Source organism: Mixophyes fleayi, chromosome 4 (assembly GCF_038048845.1).
Source record: "Mixophyes fleayi isolate aMixFle1 chromosome 4, aMixFle1.hap1, whole genome shotgun sequence".
NCBI lineage: Eukaryota > Metazoa > Chordata > Amphibia > Anura > Limnodynastidae > Mixophyes > Mixophyes fleayi.
Window position 1 is genome coordinate 11,521,790 of NC_134405.1, and position 22,873 is coordinate 11,544,662.

The window sequence follows — 22,873 nt, forward strand, 5'->3', positions numbered from 1 at the left end:
ACTGAATCAGAGTCTCCCTTCTGGTTTCTGGTCACAGCCTCTGTATTCTATGTCTTATGTTCATCTATCTCGTACATCTATAATGTCATGTCTTATGCTATATTATTTTGCTCTTTGTCTACTCACACTCATAGAATTTGTATCTCTGTCCGTGCTAGCTGTAATTATTAATCCATGCCCATCCATGTTTGTGTTATTATGCTTATTGTATTCTTGCATATTCAGATATTTTATCTCTGGTCAATGATTGTCCAGTACTACGGCATGCCCTTTAATGACAAGTGCAGCCATAAGCTAAATGTCCCTAAATGCAGATGACATGGTTAACAAATGGTACTTACCCTGTCTGGGTTCACTCCTCTCCAGTGGCCAGCCTATGGGATCTTGCTGGGAGTGTTACTTCCTAGAGAGCATATATTCCAAGGCAAGGTATACTGGATGCTCCTTGCCCAACTGTAAATCCCACTGCGCCCTCCCATAGTATGTTGTTAAGTCATTATTAACCTTTTGCTTTGCGGAACAGGTATCTGGCAGAAAAGCATTTTGTGAGTCGGCAACCGGTCATACGGTGCTATCGCTGATTGGCTGAAGGGCACTACCCTCTTTGAAGCACCTTGGCTCTTGGTCCTTTAAACAGGACTCCTTAGCCGGCCTTGAACGGATGGGATATCGTGAGCCCAGAGGGGGGGAGTCACAGTGACGCCAGATTTAGCACTGGACAATCGGATTTGTCCTGGGACCAGTGGTTAATACCTGATGGCCATACACTGTTTGGTAATTTTGACGTAGGTTGGGCCACCTCACGATTTTGCCATCTCCACCATCTATTTGAATTCAAATTAAATTTTAATAAATAGTGACCTACATTTGGCCAAATTTAACAGTTGCCTTGTGTCGTTATTTTAATGATAAGTTTAGTGGTTAAAGCTTTAAGAAGGGGTAATAGTAACAGCAGTAAGACCTCTGCAGTCTGCAGTTTAATGAAAAATGATGATGAAGACAATCTGTTTAAGCTGGCTCTGGTTCCCACACTTAAGGCTTCTGGGTACAGAGAGGGAGCTAACACTGCAGGCAAACCTTTGGCAAACTTTTTAGCTTATTTAAACAGGAGAGGTCACATCCCAGAGACATTACATTTACAAACATAATGCAGTCATCTGTAAGTAAATAAAGACCTGTACCTGTGGGACTTTTCCACTATCTTCACACACAGAGACACACAGCTAATCAAAGCCAATCCCCCCTGATATGATGTACATTCATAGAGAAATCTGGTGAACAATGTAATTCAATCCTTCTGCCTAGGCTGAGTCAATGGATTAATCTGTATGTGTAAGCAAGTTAGCAAAGCCATACACTTTCATGTTACAGTATATACAAGTTTAAGCATAATCCAATAAATATATGGTCTTAAAACATGACTGGGACATCAGGGACTTCCAAGGGCTAGTAAAGTACATGGTTCTATAGTCCACACTTTGTGACAAATGAGGTGCAGACTGGTTGAGTTGAAATTCACCCCTCGTTTCATCACACTGATGATTAACCTAGCTCTGGTAACCAACCTGAATCAAACTCTTCCACTCTTTTTGGAGATCCAGAGCTCTACACTTAATAGCACTTCCTATTGGTGATTGCCCGGCCTCTGTGCTCACATTCCCAACACCAGTAGAAGCCAAAGCTGGTGCTTACCGCATATGTGGAGCAGACTGCAGCTTTAAATGTCTTTGCAGGGTTGGTTTTTCCTCAGGGTGACTGCAGCTTTTTTCATAGACATACATGGAGACATAGTTTAAACACATTATACTTAACATAGGAGGAAAACATGAGTGATTTTCAGTAGAAGAAGAACGGGTTCTTGTGGATTATATGAACATTTGTATAAGTTGTAACACATACGTTTTCAGTGAGATATTGGGTGTAGCTAGTTTTCTGAATTTTCCCCAAATCAATCCAGTGATATTGTCTAGTCAGGAATCCAAGTGAATCTCATGTGCGAGTGACCTGATAGTCTATTGTCATTTAAAATTACTATTGTTACTTATTAGAATTGCAGATACACACCCTGTAATATCTGTTGAAATGTTAAGTGAAAAATATTTTTTTGAATTATTTTAATGGGTTTTTCTGATATAGATATATATATATATATATATATATATATATATATATATATATATATATATGTATGCAGGATTAGCTCCTTTTATTATAGTATAAGTATTATTTTACGATGTGTGTTACACCCTTAGATCTGTTGAATTAGCGTGATGTGTAATGTTCTAAATTATTGAAACTGTACAAATATACCAAGAGTTCCTGGTTGCAGTTTAGAAAGAATGAAAAGAAAAGGGCCAGGTTTTAATGCTGTCATTTATATCAAAAGATATAGTCTGCAAAAAGGGATTACTATGTTGTAGGTGATACTTAAGGTTTAGGGTTCTAAAATCATATCCAAACCTACTTCTTTACCTTATTTACTGGAATAAAATGTGTGGGGTTTTTTACCTTTATTTTGTACCATCTGAATTCTGCAAAAATCAGGATAATTATTTTTAGAGCGTGGGATTTTCACCCGTCTCGCTAACAGTTGAATACCCCCCTAATCTATCACATCCTCTATTGATAGTACCAATCTGTTCAATCACTTTTATTCCTATATTTTTCAAATTACCATTCGGACACAAATTAACATGTTGGCATAAAGTATGTGTGTTTAACCACTGAAGTCTATTTTGTCTATTTTCAAGAAACCGTAAATAAAGTGACCTTATCGTACATCCCACGTACTGATTCCTGCATTCCACAGTTAATAAGATACACCACATAGTTGATCCGACAGTCCAAACACTTCTCCTTGATTTTTCTTTATCTTTATGAACCAAAAGGATTCTGCAATCCAGAGAATCCACCTCCTTAATCGCATTATTCAATAAGGGCCTTGGGTAACCCTGTCCTATAAATTATTAATAAAGTATTCTCATCTGCCTTCTAAAGTCATCACTCTCCGAACAATTTCTCCGCACCGCAAGAAATTAACCCTTTGGAATATTGTTTTTCCACTTCTCTGCATGACCACTTTCAAAATGTAAATATTTAAATCAATCTATATCCTTTGTATAAATCTGAGTGACAATTTTATCATCTCTCACAGAAAATGCAACGTGCAAATAATTAATTTGTGCCTGACTGTGATTACCAGTGAATTTAATACAAAAATCATTATAATTTAAGTGAGACAGAAGCAAAGAAATGGAATCCTCACCCCCATAACAAACATAAAATAATATTTCTATAAACCTGCTACAGAGATTCCCAAATGTACATCAAAAAGGCCTATATAGAGGTCATATAGAAAAGGAGAGCGCAAAGCATCAAGTATATTATACAAATAAACAATTTATTAAATACATGTGTAATAATTATAGATAAGACACATTAAATGAACCATTCATCTGGAATAAATCCCAGAATTGATATTCAATGGATTAAGATAAGGTGATAAACAGATGCTAAATTCTCAGAATTTTATGAATAAAACAATTTCACCGGAGTTATGGCCAAAACATATAATATGGTACCATATATTAAAATGCAGGAAAAAAACACACTGCAGTTGCAAATGTCCGTATCACAGGCTGAAGATAATAATGGGTGGTATTTTAATCCATAGTAGGCTCGATCGATAAGTGTAGAAAGTGTCCACTGTATAGGTGTCCAGATTAAACACACACCATTAGGTACAATTAGCACCATTGAAAAACAAGCAGGTATTTATCTTCTTTTTTGAGCCCGTAGATTTCAAACCAGTCACAAACAGTCCTGATAAAGTGCTTTACGTGTAGTGCAGGTGATTTCCTAAAACGGACTGTGTTTTTCGGCAATCCAAATGAACCCCGGGGTTAAAAACTGGCCAACACCTGGTATGTATATTCAATATATTTCAATATATTTGCGTTACTTCCCGACGTAAGTGCCCTTTCTTAACATGGTTTTGTCCACATGTCACCACCACCACCATGGCATTCCGGAAGGAGTCAAGAGTTTGAGCCCTCAACTCGTAAATTTAGCCTTCACTACCCCTCCCACAGGGGGAAGGGGGGATGATGGAAGTTAACTGACTTCACTATTATAATTTTTTTGTCAAATAATGTCAGTATACCAAATTTCAGGTCAATTGGATGAGCCCTTTCTGAGAAAATAGTTTTTTCCACACACACACACACACACACTAACACACGCCGCTAGGCTTATATATATTAGATACTTATGGTGATTGTGTGAGATCATCTCTTGTTTGTTCCACTCGAGGAGGGAAGTTCCATTTATTACTTATGAACAATTTTCAGATATATATTGTCAGTGCTGCATTTTTTGTTCTTGGTTATACCCTGTACTGTGTAGTATACTGTGAAGAATCAGATTCTGTTTACTAGTATACACAAAGTTTAGTGATTTTTATATCCAACTGTTGCGTTTGTGGCTAGTATACACAATATAGGCCATTCTGGTGACAAATATACAATATAGATTGGAGCCCATTTACACAGGTGTTGACCAGTTTACACAGCAGAGTTCATTCTGGTGACTACTATACTTTGTAAATGTCATTCTGGTGACTACTTTACTCTGTAAATGTCATTTTGGTGACTAGTGTACACAGCATCAGCCGACCCTGATGACTTAGCAAAGTCCTATTGATAAGTATACGCAGCAGAGACCTATTGTGGTGACTAGTACACACACAGTATAACCCATTTTGCTGACTTATAGGCACATATCACAAATTCCCAAGTGATATAGGGACTTATTCACACAATGACATAAACACTCTGAATTTGTAGGACAAATCAATCTGTGGAAAAATAAAAGGCTAGTTTTGAATGTTTACTATAAACTATGTGAATAATGTATATTTGATTAGCTGCTGACCTATTGCAGCAGTTCTGTACGGACTTCCTCGATACACTGACAACCAGGGTAATATTTTTCCCAGGTAGCATTGCAAGTTGACTAGACCAACAGCTCACTGATGAGGCAGGCCGATATGGGTCTGTCTACAAATGGATGTTCAAGGCTTCTTCCTGCCTCATCGTGTTTTAATCAATGCTTTTTTCCGCGATTCAGAGCAGGCACAGTTGGCAGGAAGAGCACTGCGGGCAGAGGCTGATGAATACGGCGCTATCACTGATTGGCCTCAGGTCACTTTCCCCTTCGAGGTAAAGTGACTCTTGGTCTTTTTTGTGTGAAGGATCTCTTAGCCTGCTTAGAAGCAGACTATTATGAGTCGAGAGGGGGTGTGGTCACCTGCTGCCAGATTTTGCGCTGGCCAAGTAGTTAGGGAGTAGCCTGGTTTGTTATGTGGATACAAGGCCAGTTTGCCATGTTCATCATCATCATCAACATTTATTTATATATAGCGCCACTAATTCCGCAGCGCTGTACAGAGAACTCACTCACATCAGTCCCTGCCCCATTGGGGCTTACAGTCTAAATTCCCTAACACACACACACACAGACTAGGGTCAATTTGATAGCAGCCAATTAATCTACTACTATGTTTTTCGAGTGTGGGAGGAAACTGGAGCACCTGGAGGAACCCCACGCAAACACAGGGAGAACATACAAACTCCTCACAGATAATGCCATAGTTAGGGATTGAACTCATGACCCCAGTGCTGTAAGGCAGAAGTGCTAACCAATAAGCCACCGTGCTGCCCAGTTTGCCATGTTCACACTTGGTTTCTGTTATCAGTCGTTAGCTGTCCCACAGTGCAGTTTCTCTGCCACCAATGTCATTTAAATAAACTGTGACCTAATTTTGCCATGTGTTCAGTCTCTGTGTCGTTATTTTAGTTATGTTAAGTATGTAAGTTAAGTTAAGACATGGTATAGGTAAGGTTTGAAATTAGACAACCAAGTTATGATGGTTAATACATTAGGCACTATCAGCTAGAGGGGTCGGTCCATAATCAGCCAATCAGAAGCAGCTAGCTAGAGCCCTCCAGCACATATGCATATACACCAGATATACCTTCTAGATATGTCTACAGCATTTCCAAATATGAGTCTGTACTGTACCTTACTTTAGTCTGCCTACACTCCCTTGACCCTTACCTTTACCATTCTGTAGGAAAACATAGGTGTTAGAGTAGATACAATCTGCATACTGACATGTGCGTAAGTTTATTTAAAATAAGTAAAAAATGTAATTATAGTAATGATTATTGACATAGGATAATAAGGGTATATATACACAGCTGTAAGATAAAGAAGCACCAAAATATTATCTGTGCATTTCGGGAAATATAAAATCTCTTTGTACAACTACTCTATGAGTGATTGGACATATTGGGATATTTGTTTGTTCTTAAATGTAGGGCCATATCATTTTCTGGTTTAAAAAATATGGTAGAATAAAAATATAGAAATTTTAACATCAAACTTAAAATTAAATAAATTATCATGCGTGAATCAAATTGAAATGTATTATTAAATAAAACAGTTCTATAAAATCTCACTATTGTGATCTTCATATGAATTGTAGTACGAAAAAACATGAATAAAACATGATTACTGATGGTAAAATCAATAGCAATTAAAAATAAAGAAAACATATTATTAATAATTATTTGGCTCTAAAATAAAAAACTGAATGCAGATTGTAATTGAGCACTATTATAAAGACCTCGCAAATAGATATAGACATATTTACTAAACTGCGGGTTCGAAAAAGTGGAGGTGTTGCCCATAGCAACCAATCAGATTCTAGCTTTTATTTATTTAGTACATTTTACAAAATGACAGCTAGAATTGGTTGCTATAGGCAACATCTCCAATTTATGAAACCCTTAGTTTAGTAAATCTATCCCCTATTTTCCATCAACTATATAAGACGACTGCTAGAAACAGTTCACTGACCACAACACATCCAGTCGCTGCTCACAATATTTAAGCAAAGTTTCCAGAGAATCTGACCAAGATACACTTGGTTTATACATTATAAGAAATGAAGATAAATAACTAACGATCCAAATTTTTTTTAAGGGAATTGTCATCCTTTCAGTGCTATAAGAACAAAGATTTCACAATTATTCAATACATAGTAAAAGTATCCTCCAGTACACAAGTAAAATCACCTACCTACCCCCTCTGTATGCGGAGCAACACACTGTTAAGACAAACAAAATATATATTGTTTTATAAATGACATTGTCATTTTCATTAAAACACTTGTCATAGACTATAGTGAAATCATCTTTGTTGGGATCATAATTAAAGCTCTTTGTTAGCAAATATAGAAATCACAGAAAATATGGGATTAGGGAAAATGGATCATTTGCAAAGCTGATAGTCTATGTATGAAACTTTAACATATGCATTTTAATATTTGAATGTTTGGTTCCACTTTAAAGTTTGGTTCCCAATTAATTTCAAATTCATATCTTCCAATTAAAAATAAGATAAATTGTATTGCTTGTACTTGCTTTTAAAGTTTCTACCGCTTCATAGCTGAAATACAACACATACTAATACTATTTTTACATATCTCCTACTCTGCAGCATCCACCTTTTGTTTTTGCATTATTGATTGGGCGAAGAGTCTCTTTAATTTAAATATTTAGATTTCTCAGTAAATGATATAAACAATACTATTTTGTATACTCAGTTATACAGGTAGAAACTACTGACATCAAGGAGAAAGTAAAGTGAGTTAATCATGGCAATTGTAAATAATAGTACAGTAAAATTTATTAGCTAGAACTAGGTGTTAATTTGGATCTCTCTATATATAAAAGAAGAAATTTGTTTGTTTATCTGATTGTTTGCTTGTTTGTTTGTAGGCGAATATCTTCCACACCCCTGCACCGATTCGGATGAAACCAACACGAGGTGGTCCAGTTGGATCCCGGGCAGATATTAAAGGGTTTAGGGTCTCGGTCGGATCTTTCGTTGGTGTACACTGGCCAGAAATTTGACCCACGGAGCCTGTTCTGAGCCTTCCACTGGATGGATTTGGATGAAAATTTCAACAGACTTTTAACATTGGATACAAGAAGACATGCTAGGGGGTGTATGTCTCAGTCGTACCTCCCGTTGGTGTATGCTGGCCAGAACTTTGACCTGGGGAGCCTGTTCTGGGCCCTCCACTGGGATTTGGTTTGTTTGCATTCTGACACCCCTGCACCGATTGGGATGAAACCCAATCGGCGCAGTTAGATCTGCCCATTTGGAATCTGGACAGGATGTAATGGGGTTAGGTACCTTCTGCTAGTTGTTCGATCGGCAGAATTTTGATCTGGGGAGACTGTTCTGAGCCTTCCACTGGATGGATTTGGACAAAAACTTCAAAGACAGGTTACATTGGATCCCAGAAGACATTTTAGGGGATTAAGGTCCTGGTTGGACCTCCCGTTGGTGTACGCAAGTCAGAACTTTGACCCAGGGAGCTTGTTCTGGCCCTTCCACTATATGGATTTGGTTTCTTTGACTGTCCGGTTATGCATTCAGACACGCCTGTTCTGACTGGTATGAAAACAGTGCAAGGTGGTCCATTTGGATCCTGGCCAGGTTTTTGGACCTCCAATTGGTGTACGCTGGGCAGAACTTTAACTCGGGAGCCTGTTTTGAGCATCCCACTAGAAGGATTTGGACAAAAACTTCACAAACTTGTAGCACTGGATCCCAGAAGACTTACTAGGGGTTTTAGGTCCCGGTCGGACCTCCTGTTGGTATACACTGGCCAGAACTTTGACACGGGGAATCTGTTCTGGGCCTTCCACTGGATGGATTTAGATAACATTTAATATAAAAACAAAAATGATACTGGGCAGCCACCTAATGGGAGTGTTGGACGATCTTCTAAGTTGCTAATTATTTAAAAAATGTTAACACTTACATCCAACTCATTGTTAACTTAATAACTTGAAGGTTCAAAAATGGAAATGCTGGGTACCTCAGCTAGTATATATATATATATATATATATATATATATATATATATATCAGTAAGTTATACACATTAGTCACCTACACACATCATTCAGTTACACACATCTGTGGGCAGCACAGTGGCTCAGTGGTTAGCACTTATACCTCATAGCGCTGGGGTCATGAGTTTGATTCCTGATCATAGCCTTATCTGTTTGGAGTTTGTATGTTCTCCCCGTGTTTACGTGGGTTTCTTCTGGGTGCTCCGGTTTGCTCCCACACTGCAAAACATACTAGTAGGTTAAAAGGCTGCTATTAAATTGCCCTTAGACTCTCTCAGTCTGTGTGTATGTTAAGGTATTTAGATTGTAAGCTCCAATGGGGCAGGGACTGATTTGAGGGAGTTCTCGGTACAGCGCTGCAGAATTAGTGGCTCTATAGAATTAAATAGATGATGATGATGATAAATATATTAGTTAAACATGGTTTATTGACTCCCGTCTCTATCCCTAATGAATGACATTATTAAATCTACATCTAACAGTAACATTGTACATTGCTTCTTTCATGACTCTTTTCACCTCTTGGTTCCTCAGACTGTATATAAGTGGATTCAGCATTGGTGTCAATACTGAGTAGAAAACAGCAGCTATTTTGTCTTGTTTTTCTAAGACATTGGAGGGAGAGCGTAGATAAGTAAAGAAAACAGACACATAGAAGATGGTGACACACATGAGATGAGAAGAGTATGTACTGAAGGCTTTCTGTCTACCCTCAGCAGATTTCATCCTTAAAATGGAAGAAATGATGAAAGTATATGAGATCAGGATAGTAGTCAATGAACCTAAGCCACTAGAACCTATGAAGATAACAGTTATTATGGCACAGGGGAAACTATCTGAGCAGGACAGCTTGATCAGTGGAGGTATGTCACAATAGAAGTGGTCTATAAGGTTTGAACCACAGAACTTGAGAGTAAATATACAGCTGGTCTGCATGGGTGACTGTAGGAAGCCAATTGTGAAAGCCAAGACAACCAGATACCAACATTTTTTCTTGGTCATTATAGAGACATAATGGAGAGGATGACATATAGCAACATATCGGTCATACGACATGTTTGAGAGAAGAAAAACCTCAGTACATGCCAGAGAAGCAAAGAAGAAGAACTGAAGGGCACATCCATCAAATGAGATGGTCTTCCTCATGGAGAAAAGGTCGGACAACATTTTAGGAGTAATAACTGATGAGTAGAGAAGGTCCACCAGAGAGAGGTAACTCAGGAAGAAGTACATCGGAGTGTGGAGGTTGGATGTGTTATGGACAACAGTCATCATACCGATGTTTCCCACTATTGTCACCAAGTAAACATGTAAGAAGAATATGAAGAGGAAAACACAAACACTGTCACTTGTGTTTTGTTTATGACGTCCATTGAGCTCTCTCTGTAGTGCTGAAATAAATATTGATTTAAAATATCAAATATTTTCGATGTTAAAGAAAGTTGCAAAATTTGCAATGCAGTAAAAAGAAAGAAATGCACAATACTATCTGCAATATGTGATTGTGTATAGGGGCATGAACTTCACCACAGTGTGTCATCAATATATATATATATATATATATATATATATATATATAAAATTAATTTACCTTGTCTTTAATAATACGTTCTTCGATTAAACAGAATAAGCTACAATACATAGTCATGTTGTATTACTTTAATCTATTGCATCAACATTCAAATACTTTTCATCTCACAAGTCATCTACAACTAGAGAGACTTTACAGCTACCATCTAGCTATGGCTTACCTAAGGTGCAAAATCTAATGAGCATCGGGTCATTTTGGGTAACCGTTGCAAGGAAGTTATGGGCTTTTGCAATGAGATTTTCACCGATGGTGTCCCCAAGACTAGCTTTAGTAGGCAGCAGATGTCACAGGGCAGACTAAGGAACAACTGGAAGAAGACACAGCAGGCACAGGTCAGGCACAGGTTATTGGTCACAACAGATAACACAGGTGCAGGCTCAAAATTCAAGCCAAGGCAAAATAAAAAATGCAGCCAACCTCTACAATAAAATGTATGTGCTAATGCATTTTGGGCTGCACGTCCACTCTCCACTCTCAGAATATGCCTTTCAACGTAGAGGTTCTCTCAAGAGACATGTTGTGAAAACGTCTGACTGTCACATCAAGGTGCCATCGTCTTATAACTGCCCTGACATTAAATTAGAATTTTTTAATTTTTCTCCTAAAATACAGTTTAGTTTAATAATTTATTTTGTTTTTCTGTTAGTTATAAGAGTGAGGGGATATTGAGACTGTGCTTTAATACACGTGGATTTTATATGTGTTTAAAGCTTTCATTTAAATTTTGCAATGACGTAAAAATGCTTTTTTCCCTTGAAGTGTAACTGGAAGGTAAAAATGACATCTTTATAGAACACGATTCAATCTCTGCCAGCTCTGAGTTGGTGCAAAGTTCAAGTTCTTATATAGAAATTATAGCTGTGTCCCCTTCCACACAGCAAGAAATGTCAGTAAAATACAACCTCTCCTCTCTTTATATTATGTAGGAAACCTTGTCCCACAAGCTAAAATAAAGTATTTGTATTTCTGTGCTAACCTAGGCATAGCGATACACATTTTGTTAGGAATTCCCTCACTCCACCCAACTTCTCCTTTCGACCAGTTTAAATTCCTCTGCAAACACTGCCATTTGGTAGAATGTCATCTCCTTGTTTTTCTTTGTCTCTTTGCATGTTTATATCGGCTCTCAGGTGAGAATAAAGGACCTTCAAAGATTTGACAAATGATAAATTATTCTACATTCAATTCCAGGAACTTCCACCCCGCCATGTCAAATAATTGTTCAATATCCAGAACTGGTACATATAACGTACGGTTTATAAGGGTAGATATATCAAATCTGCTTAAAAGGAAAGGTGGAGGTGTTGCCTATAGCAGCCAATCAGATTCTAGCTATCATCTTCTAGAATGTATTAGATAAATAATAGCCAAAATCTGACTGGCTGCTACGGGCAACACCTCTACTTTAATAAATCTACCCCTTGGGCCTATATTATGCTAATAGCAATTTTATATAGTCCATAGCTTACCTCCTGGGGATGAACTCTGACTGGTAAAGGTAGATTAATGTGAGCAGTAATGTAGCCAAAACTTTACCTGATTCTATCAAGATTGTTGGCTTTCTACCATTTAAGAACTTTGATCCTCCTGCGCGTGGGGTCATTTAATTGCTCCAAAGCAATTTCTCATATCTTTTTTTCATGCTTTGTGATGATATTTTGAACAAGTGTACATACAATTGTGTTAATTTATTATAAATATTCATTTATGTGTCTCACTTTGTTCAATGTACCCAATAGTCAGTACCCAATTATGTAATTTAATGTATTAAAGTTATCACTTCTGTTTAATTTGCGATACATTATTTTTAACAGAACTATGTCAAGTCCAAATGAGAAGATCTGCGAGGCAGTAGCGATACATCATTATTGAGGAATACCTGTTATACATTAAAATTTGGTGACATGTCATTCAGTTTTCTATAGATATTCACCTCTATAGATCTTCCAAGAAGGACTTTGTTGCACCATTGAAATAAGTTGTGTGATAAATAAATCTCAGGAGATTGTTTCTACAAAATCTAATTCCCCATCACTAGAGACCCAGTGACAATCTTATTACTGGACAAACTTGTCCTTTATTCAGTAGCAACAGCCTCCAGATGGTTTTTAATATTACTCTTTAACACAAAGTATTTGGTTGACAAATACAATGATTGGACCAAGATTTTTGGGCCTTCATCAGAAAGGCACCTGTTTGTTTGACTGAATGTTCTATTAGAAGGAACATTTATAAAGTATTTATTATCACTTTCATTGACACTTGAAGTCCACCAAATTGACTTTTAGCAGTAGGTGTGTAAGTAGGTTTATGCCTCAGTCAATAATTGTCTGCAAACATTTGGCAGTAGGGAACACAGATATAAAACTTGTCTCACTTTCATGTTTTTCTCCTTGATGTTATTAATATCTGAAAATACCTGAAAATGAATATATGAAAGTTTGAAGACAGAGTGAGAATTTGAACTTCCAAAATTCTCTATAAAACTTATAACCATTCTAATTAAATGACATATTCATTTTCATCATCAGCTTTTTATATAGCATCACTAATTCCGCAACGCTGTACAGAGAACTCACATCAGTCCGTTCCCCATTGGAGCTTATAGTCTAAACTCCCTAACATTCGAACACACATAGACCGAGAGAGGCTAAGGTCAATTTTGATAGCAGCCAATTAACCTACTAGTATGTTTTAGGAGTGTGGGAAGAAATTCACACAACACGGGGAGAACATACAAACTCCTCACAGATATAGCCATGCTCGGGAATTGAACTCATGACCCTAGTGCTGTGAGGCAGAAGTGCTAACCACTAAGTCACTGTGCTTAGAGCTTAGATCAATATACCAATTAACTTGATGGTATTCAGACTTTACAAAATGTTTGAAAATATAAAGTCTAGATTGAGCAGAAAAAAATATCATAGATGGCAAAATAAATTTCAGGGAGATAGAAGAGATTATTATAATGGGAAGCTCTTCAAATGGGAAAAGGAAATCCTACGACAAAATATGATACATACAGAACATCGATAAATCACTTCATTACATTGCTTTCGTTTTAGAATACTCATGATGTGAAAGTGGAACTAAAAGATTAATAAAAGAAAATGCTCAATTAGCTCATCTTTTTAAAGGTTTTTTTTACATATCCACCTCGTAATCTTGGGAGAGAACACAGGAGGCATTACAGGAGAAAACATATTCTGAATCGAAATTAAGGGTTATAAATTAGCAGATACAATTTTTACTGAAGCAAAATTGAGACAAAAAAACCAATTTCTTTCTCTTATTCTTTACTCCCACTCAAGATTTCTAGAGGGAAAAACCGATGTGGGCAGCACAGTGGTGTAGTGGTTAGCACTTCTGCCTTACAGCACTGGGGTCATGGGTTCAATTCCCGACCATGACCTTATATGTGAGGAGTTTGTATATTCGCCTCGTGTTTGCGTAGGTTTCCTCCGGGTGCTCCGGTTTCCTCCCACACTCCAAAAACATACTGGTACGTTAATTGGCTGCTAACAAATTGACCATAGTCTGTGTGTATGTGTGTGTATATTAGGGAATATAGACTGTAAGCCTCAATGGGGCGGGGACAGATGTGAGTGAGTTCTCTGTACAGCGCTGTGGAATTAGTGGCGCTATATAAATAAATGGTGATGATGATGATGATGTGTTCTCATGAAAATTACTAGTTATCTACTAGTTAATTACTAGATATCTAAATATCGCTCCATGTTAAAAAAAAAAAAACATGTCTTTACTCTTCAACCTTAGAAGAACTCTCAGCAGAAAGTTTCATTGATGATTCAGCTATCAACTATTGATGATGAATCATCACTATGAACATCTGCAAAAAACATCAGGAGTTGTAGCTGCGAATGTTATAAATGAACTTTAGTGAATCATTGTATCTTTCTGTGTTTACATTATAGCATCATGTACCAGACATGGGATATAGTGATATTTGCCACATGATGCAATGTGTCACCTTCACAGACAATGTCATAGGCAAACCGAAAGGGGGTTTCCTAGTGCCTAGAAACCCCCCTCCAAGCCTGGGGAACTGTATAATTGAGGTGGCTGGACCCTGCTCACATGGCTCTGCTTGAAAAGGGAGAGCTGCGTGAACTTAACAGTAGTGCACGCAGCATTGCCCATGTATATCATGGGGATAGGAAGAGTTGGAGAGCAGCCAAGCACTGTATAATATTATAGCCACGCCCCCATGCATGCTTGTCACGCCCACTGGTGTCGTGGTGTGGAAACCCCTCTCTACAAATCCTGCATTTGCCCCTGAATGTAACATTAGATTTCAGTAGGGATAAGATTGTTTATATAACACAAAATGGAAGTTTTGTTGCTTATGTCAGAAAAATAATTTGTCTTTCAAAGTGTTTAATCATTGCAAGATTTAGTTTAGTGTGGTGTCTCTGCCTTAACAGCCTTGAAATTTAGACTGTCCCACAAGGTTATGAGATTCTTATTAGTAGAGTTGTTTCTTAGTAACACTTTAGACAAAAGATGTATAATTGTGTGAATTTTATTGGTAAAGAGTTTGCGCTGTATTTTACATGGTTACAATGTATGTATAAGGATTAATCCAATTAATAGACAATATGCTAATATGTTTATCTGTTATAGCCTATAGCGAAATTATATAATAAGATATTAGTGTTTCATTGTCAGTTAACACCTGTTATGATAATGGAGAAGTTTAGAATTTATTATTCTTTGTAAAACTTTTTCTGGGCTTACACGACTTTGAACTGCGAGCTCTGTATTTACAGATAATAAAAGCATCTCGATAAGACTTTATCTATTTTTAATAAATTATTCTATAATTTTGTGTTCTCAAAAGTCCCACATCCAAGCTCAGCACATTCGCTTCTGTCATATATGGGCTATGTCAGTGACACTAACAAAAGAGTTAATTTCTGAAAATTGTTCAGTAACTCAAATGTAGTAATATAATAATTCCCGTAATAATAGTAAAATCCATTTAAAAATGACCAGGACAACCAAGCTTGGGTCTCAGGCCTGGGGTCCTGGTCCTAGTAATGCCCCTGTATTTCAGTCACCAGTTTCTTGTATTTGTATAAAATGATAAATAAATTGATACCTGTGGTAAGAGATGTATATTGGTCTCTGATCTGTCTGCATATAAATGTCTGACATACGGGATCCACAGGGCTTCTCACTGCTGAGGCTGATAATTCTTCTTTATATTAAACTCAGTGACCCAGGAGTACAATAAGCTTCTGCCCCAGAGCACATATCACTAATTATAGTAAATTGGAATCAAACCAATAAATGTTCCTGTATTTGGTGGAATTATTTATCCCTGAATTAACCAATACTGCTAAAATTCTATTTATTTTATTACTTTACTTATGTTATGGATTGTGTATACTTGTGTCAACATTGGTATTAATTAAGATTGTGCAAATCTACACTACAACCATAGTAAACAATCAGACATTTTCTTTCATGGTCCAACTTGCACCAGTCAGATAAATTCTAGTAAAGTTAAATTATAGAAGTGCAAAAGCATCTAATTATCTACCAAGGAAATTTACAAGTGTATTTCTGTTTTTTTTAACTGCCCCTGATCAATCGGCACCTGCAAACAGTAATAACATCACATCAAGTCCGGTCTATTAACTCAGTAGGACCAATAAATTAAGTCCATCCTTCTAATAATGTAGGACTACTACATCAAGTCTAGGCTAATAATTCTCTAGGACCACTACAGTAGGTTCAGCTTACTAACCTTGTAGGGGCAATAAATCAAGTCCATCCTACTAACTCGGTAGAACACTACATCAAGCCCAAACCGACAATCTATGTAGGACCACTGCATCAACCATGTAGGGTCTCTACATCAATTCCAGCCTAATAATACTGTAGAACCACGACATCAAGTCCAGCCTAATAATACTGTAGGACTACTAAATCAAGTCCAGCCTAATAATACTGTAGGACTACTACATCAAGTCCAGTCTAATAAACCTTTGGGACCACTACATCAAGTCCAGCCTAATAATACTGTAGGACCACTGCATCAAGTCCAGTCTAATAACCCTGTAGGACCACTGCATCAAGTCCAGTCTAATAACTCTGTAGGACCTCTGCATCAGGTCCAGCCTAATAGTACTGTAGGACCACTGCATCAAGTCCAGTCTAATAATACTGTAGGACCACTGCATCAAGTCCGGTCTAATAATACTGTAGGATCACTACATCAGGTCCAGTCTAAAAATACTGTAGGATCACTACATCAAGTCCTGTCTAATAACCCTGTAGGACCAATACATCTGGTCCAGCCTAATCACACTGTTGGACTACTGCATCAAGTCCAGTCTAATAACCCTGTAGGACCACTATGTCAGGTCCAGCTTACTAACCCTCTAGGGCCAATAAATTAAGTCCATACTACTAACTCGTAGAACACTACTTCAAGCCCAACCTACTAACTTTATAGGACCACTACATCAAGTCCAGTCTAATAACCCTATAGGACTACTACATCAGGTCCAGCCTAATAATACTGTTGAACCACCACCAGCATTAGTTACAATGTTTCCATTGTCACCTAAAGTACAGTTTGTATAGCCTAATTTATTGCTTAAATTATTCATGTACAAAACTGGAGTTTTCTTTACTACATGTGGTACTTTTGTGTGTTTGACTGTTTTTATTATGTTGCTTGTAATGTATTTAAATATGCTAATTTCCTTATAAACTGCATCTAGAAGGTACACAAGACATATCATTGAAAATATAGAACAACTTCTAGCCAGCAAATCCTAAATATCCGTACTTACTTAAATCCTTTTTTGCATAGAGAAAATTGCTGTGTTGCCCCCTTTCATAGCATCAAATGACACACTAAGTATATTTTCTTCACCCCTTAGATCTTATGTAAATAATATTGTGCCACAAGTTATGCATGTTTGCATGCTGCAGAATAAGTAAGCACCATTATCCCGCAGTCTGCAGTCAGCAGGGAATGCCCCCAATATGTTTTAAAACCCATCCACTTTTATCCACATCACATGAAAGGTTCATTGATAGAAAGTTTTTATTTATTTATTTATGTACCTGATTCTGTGTACCCTCCCTTAGGATGTAAGCTTGTATAAGCAGGGCCCTCTTCCCTCCTGTCTCCATACCTGTTCTTCCGCTTCGTCTCTACTGTATCTACAAAAGTGGAAGCTGCTCAAATCAATTTATAGGCCATAACAGGTGCTGAAAGGGTGGGGTTATCCTGCAAGGAACATACACACAACATTTTTTCCCCCAGCACACTGCTATAGCCAGCAACAGATCTGCCATTTCTACTGTAGATAAAAATGCAAAAGTCTTTGTTGCACACATTTGCAAATGTATGTTTAAGCCATCCTGCCACGCCAAGGCGCTTTTGCATATAGGATGGTCCTACTCTAAACAATGAGAGTCCCTATATTTGGGCCATACATATGTGTTTTTAAATTGAGAGCTAACTTACCAAAGAGGTACCCCAGAAGCCTCCAAATAGCAATCCAATGTCAGCACTCCCCCTCAGCTACTGACACCAACATGCCTCTCAGACAAATACAAAAGTGGAAGCTGCTCAAATCAATTTATAGGCCATAACAGGTGCTGAAAGGGTGGGGTTATCCTGCAAGGAACATACACACAACATTTTTTCCCCCAGCACACTGCTATAGCCAGCAACAGATCTGCCATTTCTACTGTAGATAAAAATGCAAAAGTCTTTGTTGCACACATTTGCAAATGTATGTTTAAGCCATCCTGCCACGCCAAGGCGCTTTTGCATATAGGATGGTCCTACTCTAAACAATGAGAGTCCCTATATTTGGGCCATACATATGTGTTTTTAAATTGAGAGCTAACTTACCAAAGAGGTACCCCAGAAGCCTCCAAATAGCAATCCAATGTCAGCACTCCCCCTCAGCTACTGACACCAACATGCCTCTCAGACAAATACAAAAGTGGAAGCTGCTCAAATCAATTTATAGGCCATAACAGGTGCTGAAAGGGTGGGGTTATCCTGCAAGGAACATACACACAACATTTTTTCCCCCAGCACACTGCTATAGCCAGCAACAGATCTGCCATTTCTACTGTAGATAAAAATGCAAAAGTCTTTGTTGCACACATTTGCAAATGTATGTTTAAGCCATCCTGCCACGCCAAGGCGCTTTTGCATATAGGATGGTCCTACTCTAAACAATGAGAGTCCCTATATTTGGGCCATACATATGTGTTTTTAAATTGAGAGCTAACTTACCAAAGAGGTACCCCAGAAGCCTCCAAATAGCAATCCAATGTCAGCACTCCCCCTCAGCTACTGACACCAACATGCCTCTCAGACAAATACAAAAGTGGAAGCTGCTCAAATCAATTTATAGGCCATAACAGGTGCTGAAAGGGTGGGGTTATCCTGCAAGGAACATACACACAACATTTTTTCCCCCAGCACACTGCTATAGCCAGCAACAGATCTGCCATTTCTACTGTAGATAAAAATGCAAAAGTCTTTGTTGCACACATTTGCAAATGTATGTTTAAGCCATCCTGCCACGCCAAGGCGCTTTTGCATATAGGATGGTCCTACTCTAAACAATGAGAGTCCCTATATTTGGGCCATACATATGTGTTTTTAAATTGAGAGCTAACTTACCAAAGAGGTACCCCAGAAGCCTCCAAATAGCAATCCAATGTCAGCACTCCCCCTCAGCTACTGACACCAACATGCCTCTCAGACAAATACAAAAGTGGAAGCTGCTCAAATCAATTTATAGGCCATAACAGGTGCTGAAAGGGTGAGGTTATCCTGCAAGGAACATACACACAACATTTTTTCCCCCAGCACACTGCTATAGCCAGCAACAGATCTGCCATTTCTACTGTAGATAAAAATGCAAAAGTCTTTGTTGCACACATTTGCAAATGTATGTTTAAGCCATCCTGCCACGCCAAGGCGCTTTTGCATATAGGATGGTCCTACTCTAAACAATGAGAGTCCCTATATTTGGTCTCTACTGTATCTGCCTGCCCGGAGTTTCTTAAGTACTGGTACTTTGTGTTTAATGTTCTGTACTGTTTTACACTGTATAGTCTACTGTTTGTACCATGTACGGCGCTGCGGAAACCTTGTGGCGCCTTACAAATAAACGATAATAATAATAATAATAATAAATAATAATTTGAGAATCTTAAAATAAATGGTAAAAATATATTGTTTCAATATTAGTTGTGGAAATATTAGCCCTAAAACAGTTATGTGAGAACCCACTTATATAATCAATCAAGCTGATATGGGTAGCTGGTCAATGATTATAAAACAAAGAATAAATGTTTATGATGATTAGAAGATGTGATTTATAAATCTTAAAAAGTCTTAAAAACTATCTAACTGAAGGCTTCAATTAGATATTATATGTAATTTTAAATTAAGATTTCTTTAATTATATTTTCACGGAGTAATATAATTTGTTTGCAATCTATTATTTCAATGATTGTTTAAGGCTTTAATCCCAAAATTCCCTTTTAAATGACATGAATGATTTAAAAAATATTTGTCAGGGTTTTATTTTGATTTCCAAGGATTTTCCATAACTATATACTGTTCATGTACACTGAGATTATTTGAATGACATTAATTTTTTTTCTATATAACAATCAAAATTTATTATGTGTCAAATATCCATATAGTGATTATATTTACTGATGCGTTAGATACACAGATGATATATGGTGAATCTATTTTTAAAATTTTTTACACAACAATGATCTCTATCCCAAAATTCAGCTATGTATTTAATGCAGCCAATACTTATTTTCATGATTTCAATATTTTTGTTGATTAAAACAGGGGTGAACTGTGTACTACAACTACTTTTACAGGTATAATCACCAATATAAACACCCAAAGTAAGCGATGGAATACCAGGTCCGCCACAAAGCACTCATGCACGGTATATACAATAGAAATATATATGGTTCCTTCTTCCGTACTGTGCTTGCAGTGAATGTTGGGTGTGATATCACGCCCAACATTCACTGCAAGCACTGCATGGAGGCATGCAGAACAGAGAGACTAAGCGCGGACAAAAGAAGAGAAGGGGATCGGATTTAAGGTAAGTTAAGGGGGCCCTATATATATATATATATATATATATATATTATATGATACGTATATATTATGGGCCCCCGGGCACTGCATTGCCCGGGGGCCCATAATGTAGAAATATAGAATCACATTAAAACAATTTTAATATATATATATTTTCTTGATGATTTGAACATCGTGTAGGTGCACCTACTTTGTCATATGTTCTAATTGGCACTGATATTTCCAATATGTGGTTATATTGTGTTTACCATTTTAATGTGGATTTTAGAATGTTTTAATAAATATATCTTTCTATTGTATATACCGTGCATGAGTGCTTTGTGGCGGACCTGGTATTCCATCGCTTACTTTGGGTGTTTATACTTATACTTTTTTGGGGTGCATTTCCCCAGCAATGGTACCTCGTCTGAGCAGTCATTTTTATTGCCGGAATAAGTTTCTATATTTGTTGATAATCACCAATATGTCCATCTAACAGTCAGCATATATCAGTATATATATATATATATATATTATATATATATATAATTATTTAATATTATGATTCAATGGAATCATAATTTTTTTTATTAACTTCAAAATGTTGCCTTTTGCATTGACCCAAAAGCTGTCTGATGGCAAAATGCACCACAACCAGAGAATCTTCATCCAGACAATTTTTACTATGAAAGTGTATCCAAAATTGTTTTAATGTGATTCTATATTTCTACATTATGGGCCCCCGGGCAATGCAGTGCCCGGGGGCCCATAATATATACGTATCATATAATATATATATATATATATATATATATATAGGGCCCCCTTAACTTACCTTAAATCCGATCCCCTTCTCTTCTTTTGTCCGCGCTTAGTCTCTCTGTTCTGCATGCCTCCATGCAGTGCTTGCAGTGAATGTTGGGCGTGATATCACACCCAACATTCACTGCAAGCACAGTACGGAAGAAGGTACCAGGGATGGAGCCGGATCGCCAGCTGACGTGACTGCAAGGTAAGTATTATTTTTTTTGCAGGAATTTGTTTTCCAGCGCTGCCTCTGATGGTCCCCCTTGCCCGCAGGCCCCCGGGGACCTGCCCATTGTCCCCCAATGAAAGGGATGGCCCTGGCTTTATGGAGGTGAAAATTGTTCCCCTGCATTATGGGTGTTTCAGAAATTATAAATGGAACACCAGTAGCAATCATTCCAGATGTAAAAGTAATCTTCTACCTACATCTATCAGTAGGATGTGCACAGAGAATTTGACCTTTCTACATATGTAAAGCACAAGCGGGTACTTTTTATAGTTGAAGAATTGCCTATAGAAAGCATCTCCCATCGGTCACTAACTGTTAATCATAAAATGGCAATGATACAATTATACTTTTATACAAATACAATATACCAAAATTTGGATTTTTCATTATTGGCACCAAGTATACATTGTGACTGTGCTCCCATCAGTAACTCTGCAGTAACTTTCTTGTAAACTTCTCACTTTGGGATATAACCCCTGTTTACTACAACTCCTACATGCTCTATAGAACTTTGTGAAAGAAATGCTACTCTGAACATGCTGGGTCAGCTATCAAGGCTAACGAAGAATATTGTTCATGTATGGAGTGGGTTGTAAATTACCATTCTTAATATAAACCAGTCCTTCAAGTAATTGGAGAAATTATCATATCATATCAACATGAATTTATTGTCAATGAAGAGCCACCGTCTAATGACGGTGCTTTCATTTCGCTAGACACAACACAGATATGCAGTGTTAAGGATAAGCTCTGACAACTGTCTTTTTGTTTTGTATACATATATGGGCATTTATATTGCCACACAGCCGGTACCATAAACAATATGGGATATACCGAGCGCTGGGCTTATTGCCAAGCAGCTGGTACCATATACAATATGGGATATACCGAGTGCGGGCTTATTGCCACACAGCCGGTACCATAAAACAATATGGGATATACCGAGCACGGGCTTATTGCCAAGCAGCTGGTACCATATACAATATGGGATATACCGAGTGCGGGCTTATTGCCAAGCAGCTGGTACCATATATAATTTGGGATATTACCGAGTGCGGGCTTATTGCCAAGCAGCTGGTACCATATACAATATGGGATATACCGAGTGCGGGCTTATTGCCAAGCAGCTG

General features: G+C 37.5%; 1 protein-coding gene across 1 annotated transcript; it reads right to left on the reverse strand.

Annotated features, from left to right (window-relative positions):
* Positions 1 to 9,440: 9,440 nt before the first annotated feature.
* Positions 9,441 to 21,069, reverse strand: LOC142150394 (olfactory receptor 5AP2-like). Its single transcript, XM_075205589.1, has 2 exons — positions 21,033 to 21,069; positions 9,441 to 10,384 (listed from the first exon to the last, which is right to left on the reverse strand). The coding sequence occupies exons 1-2, from the start codon at positions 21,067 to 21,069 to the stop codon at positions 9,441 to 9,443; spliced, it is 981 nt and encodes a 326-aa protein (XP_075061690.1).
* Between the last annotated feature and the right edge of the window lie 1,804 nt (positions 21,070 to 22,873).

What these genes read in the sequence shown, in the direction of transcription:
- LOC142150394 (XM_075205589.1), bottom strand. Translation starts at nt 21,069, where the DNA reads ATGGAATACCAGGTCCGCCACAAAGCACTCATGCACG. An exon ending in CCACAAAGCACTCATGCACG is followed by an intron (nt 10,385 to 21,032) that starts GTATATACAATA and finishes TATTTATTTCAG; the next exon opens with CACTACAGAGAGAGCTCAAT.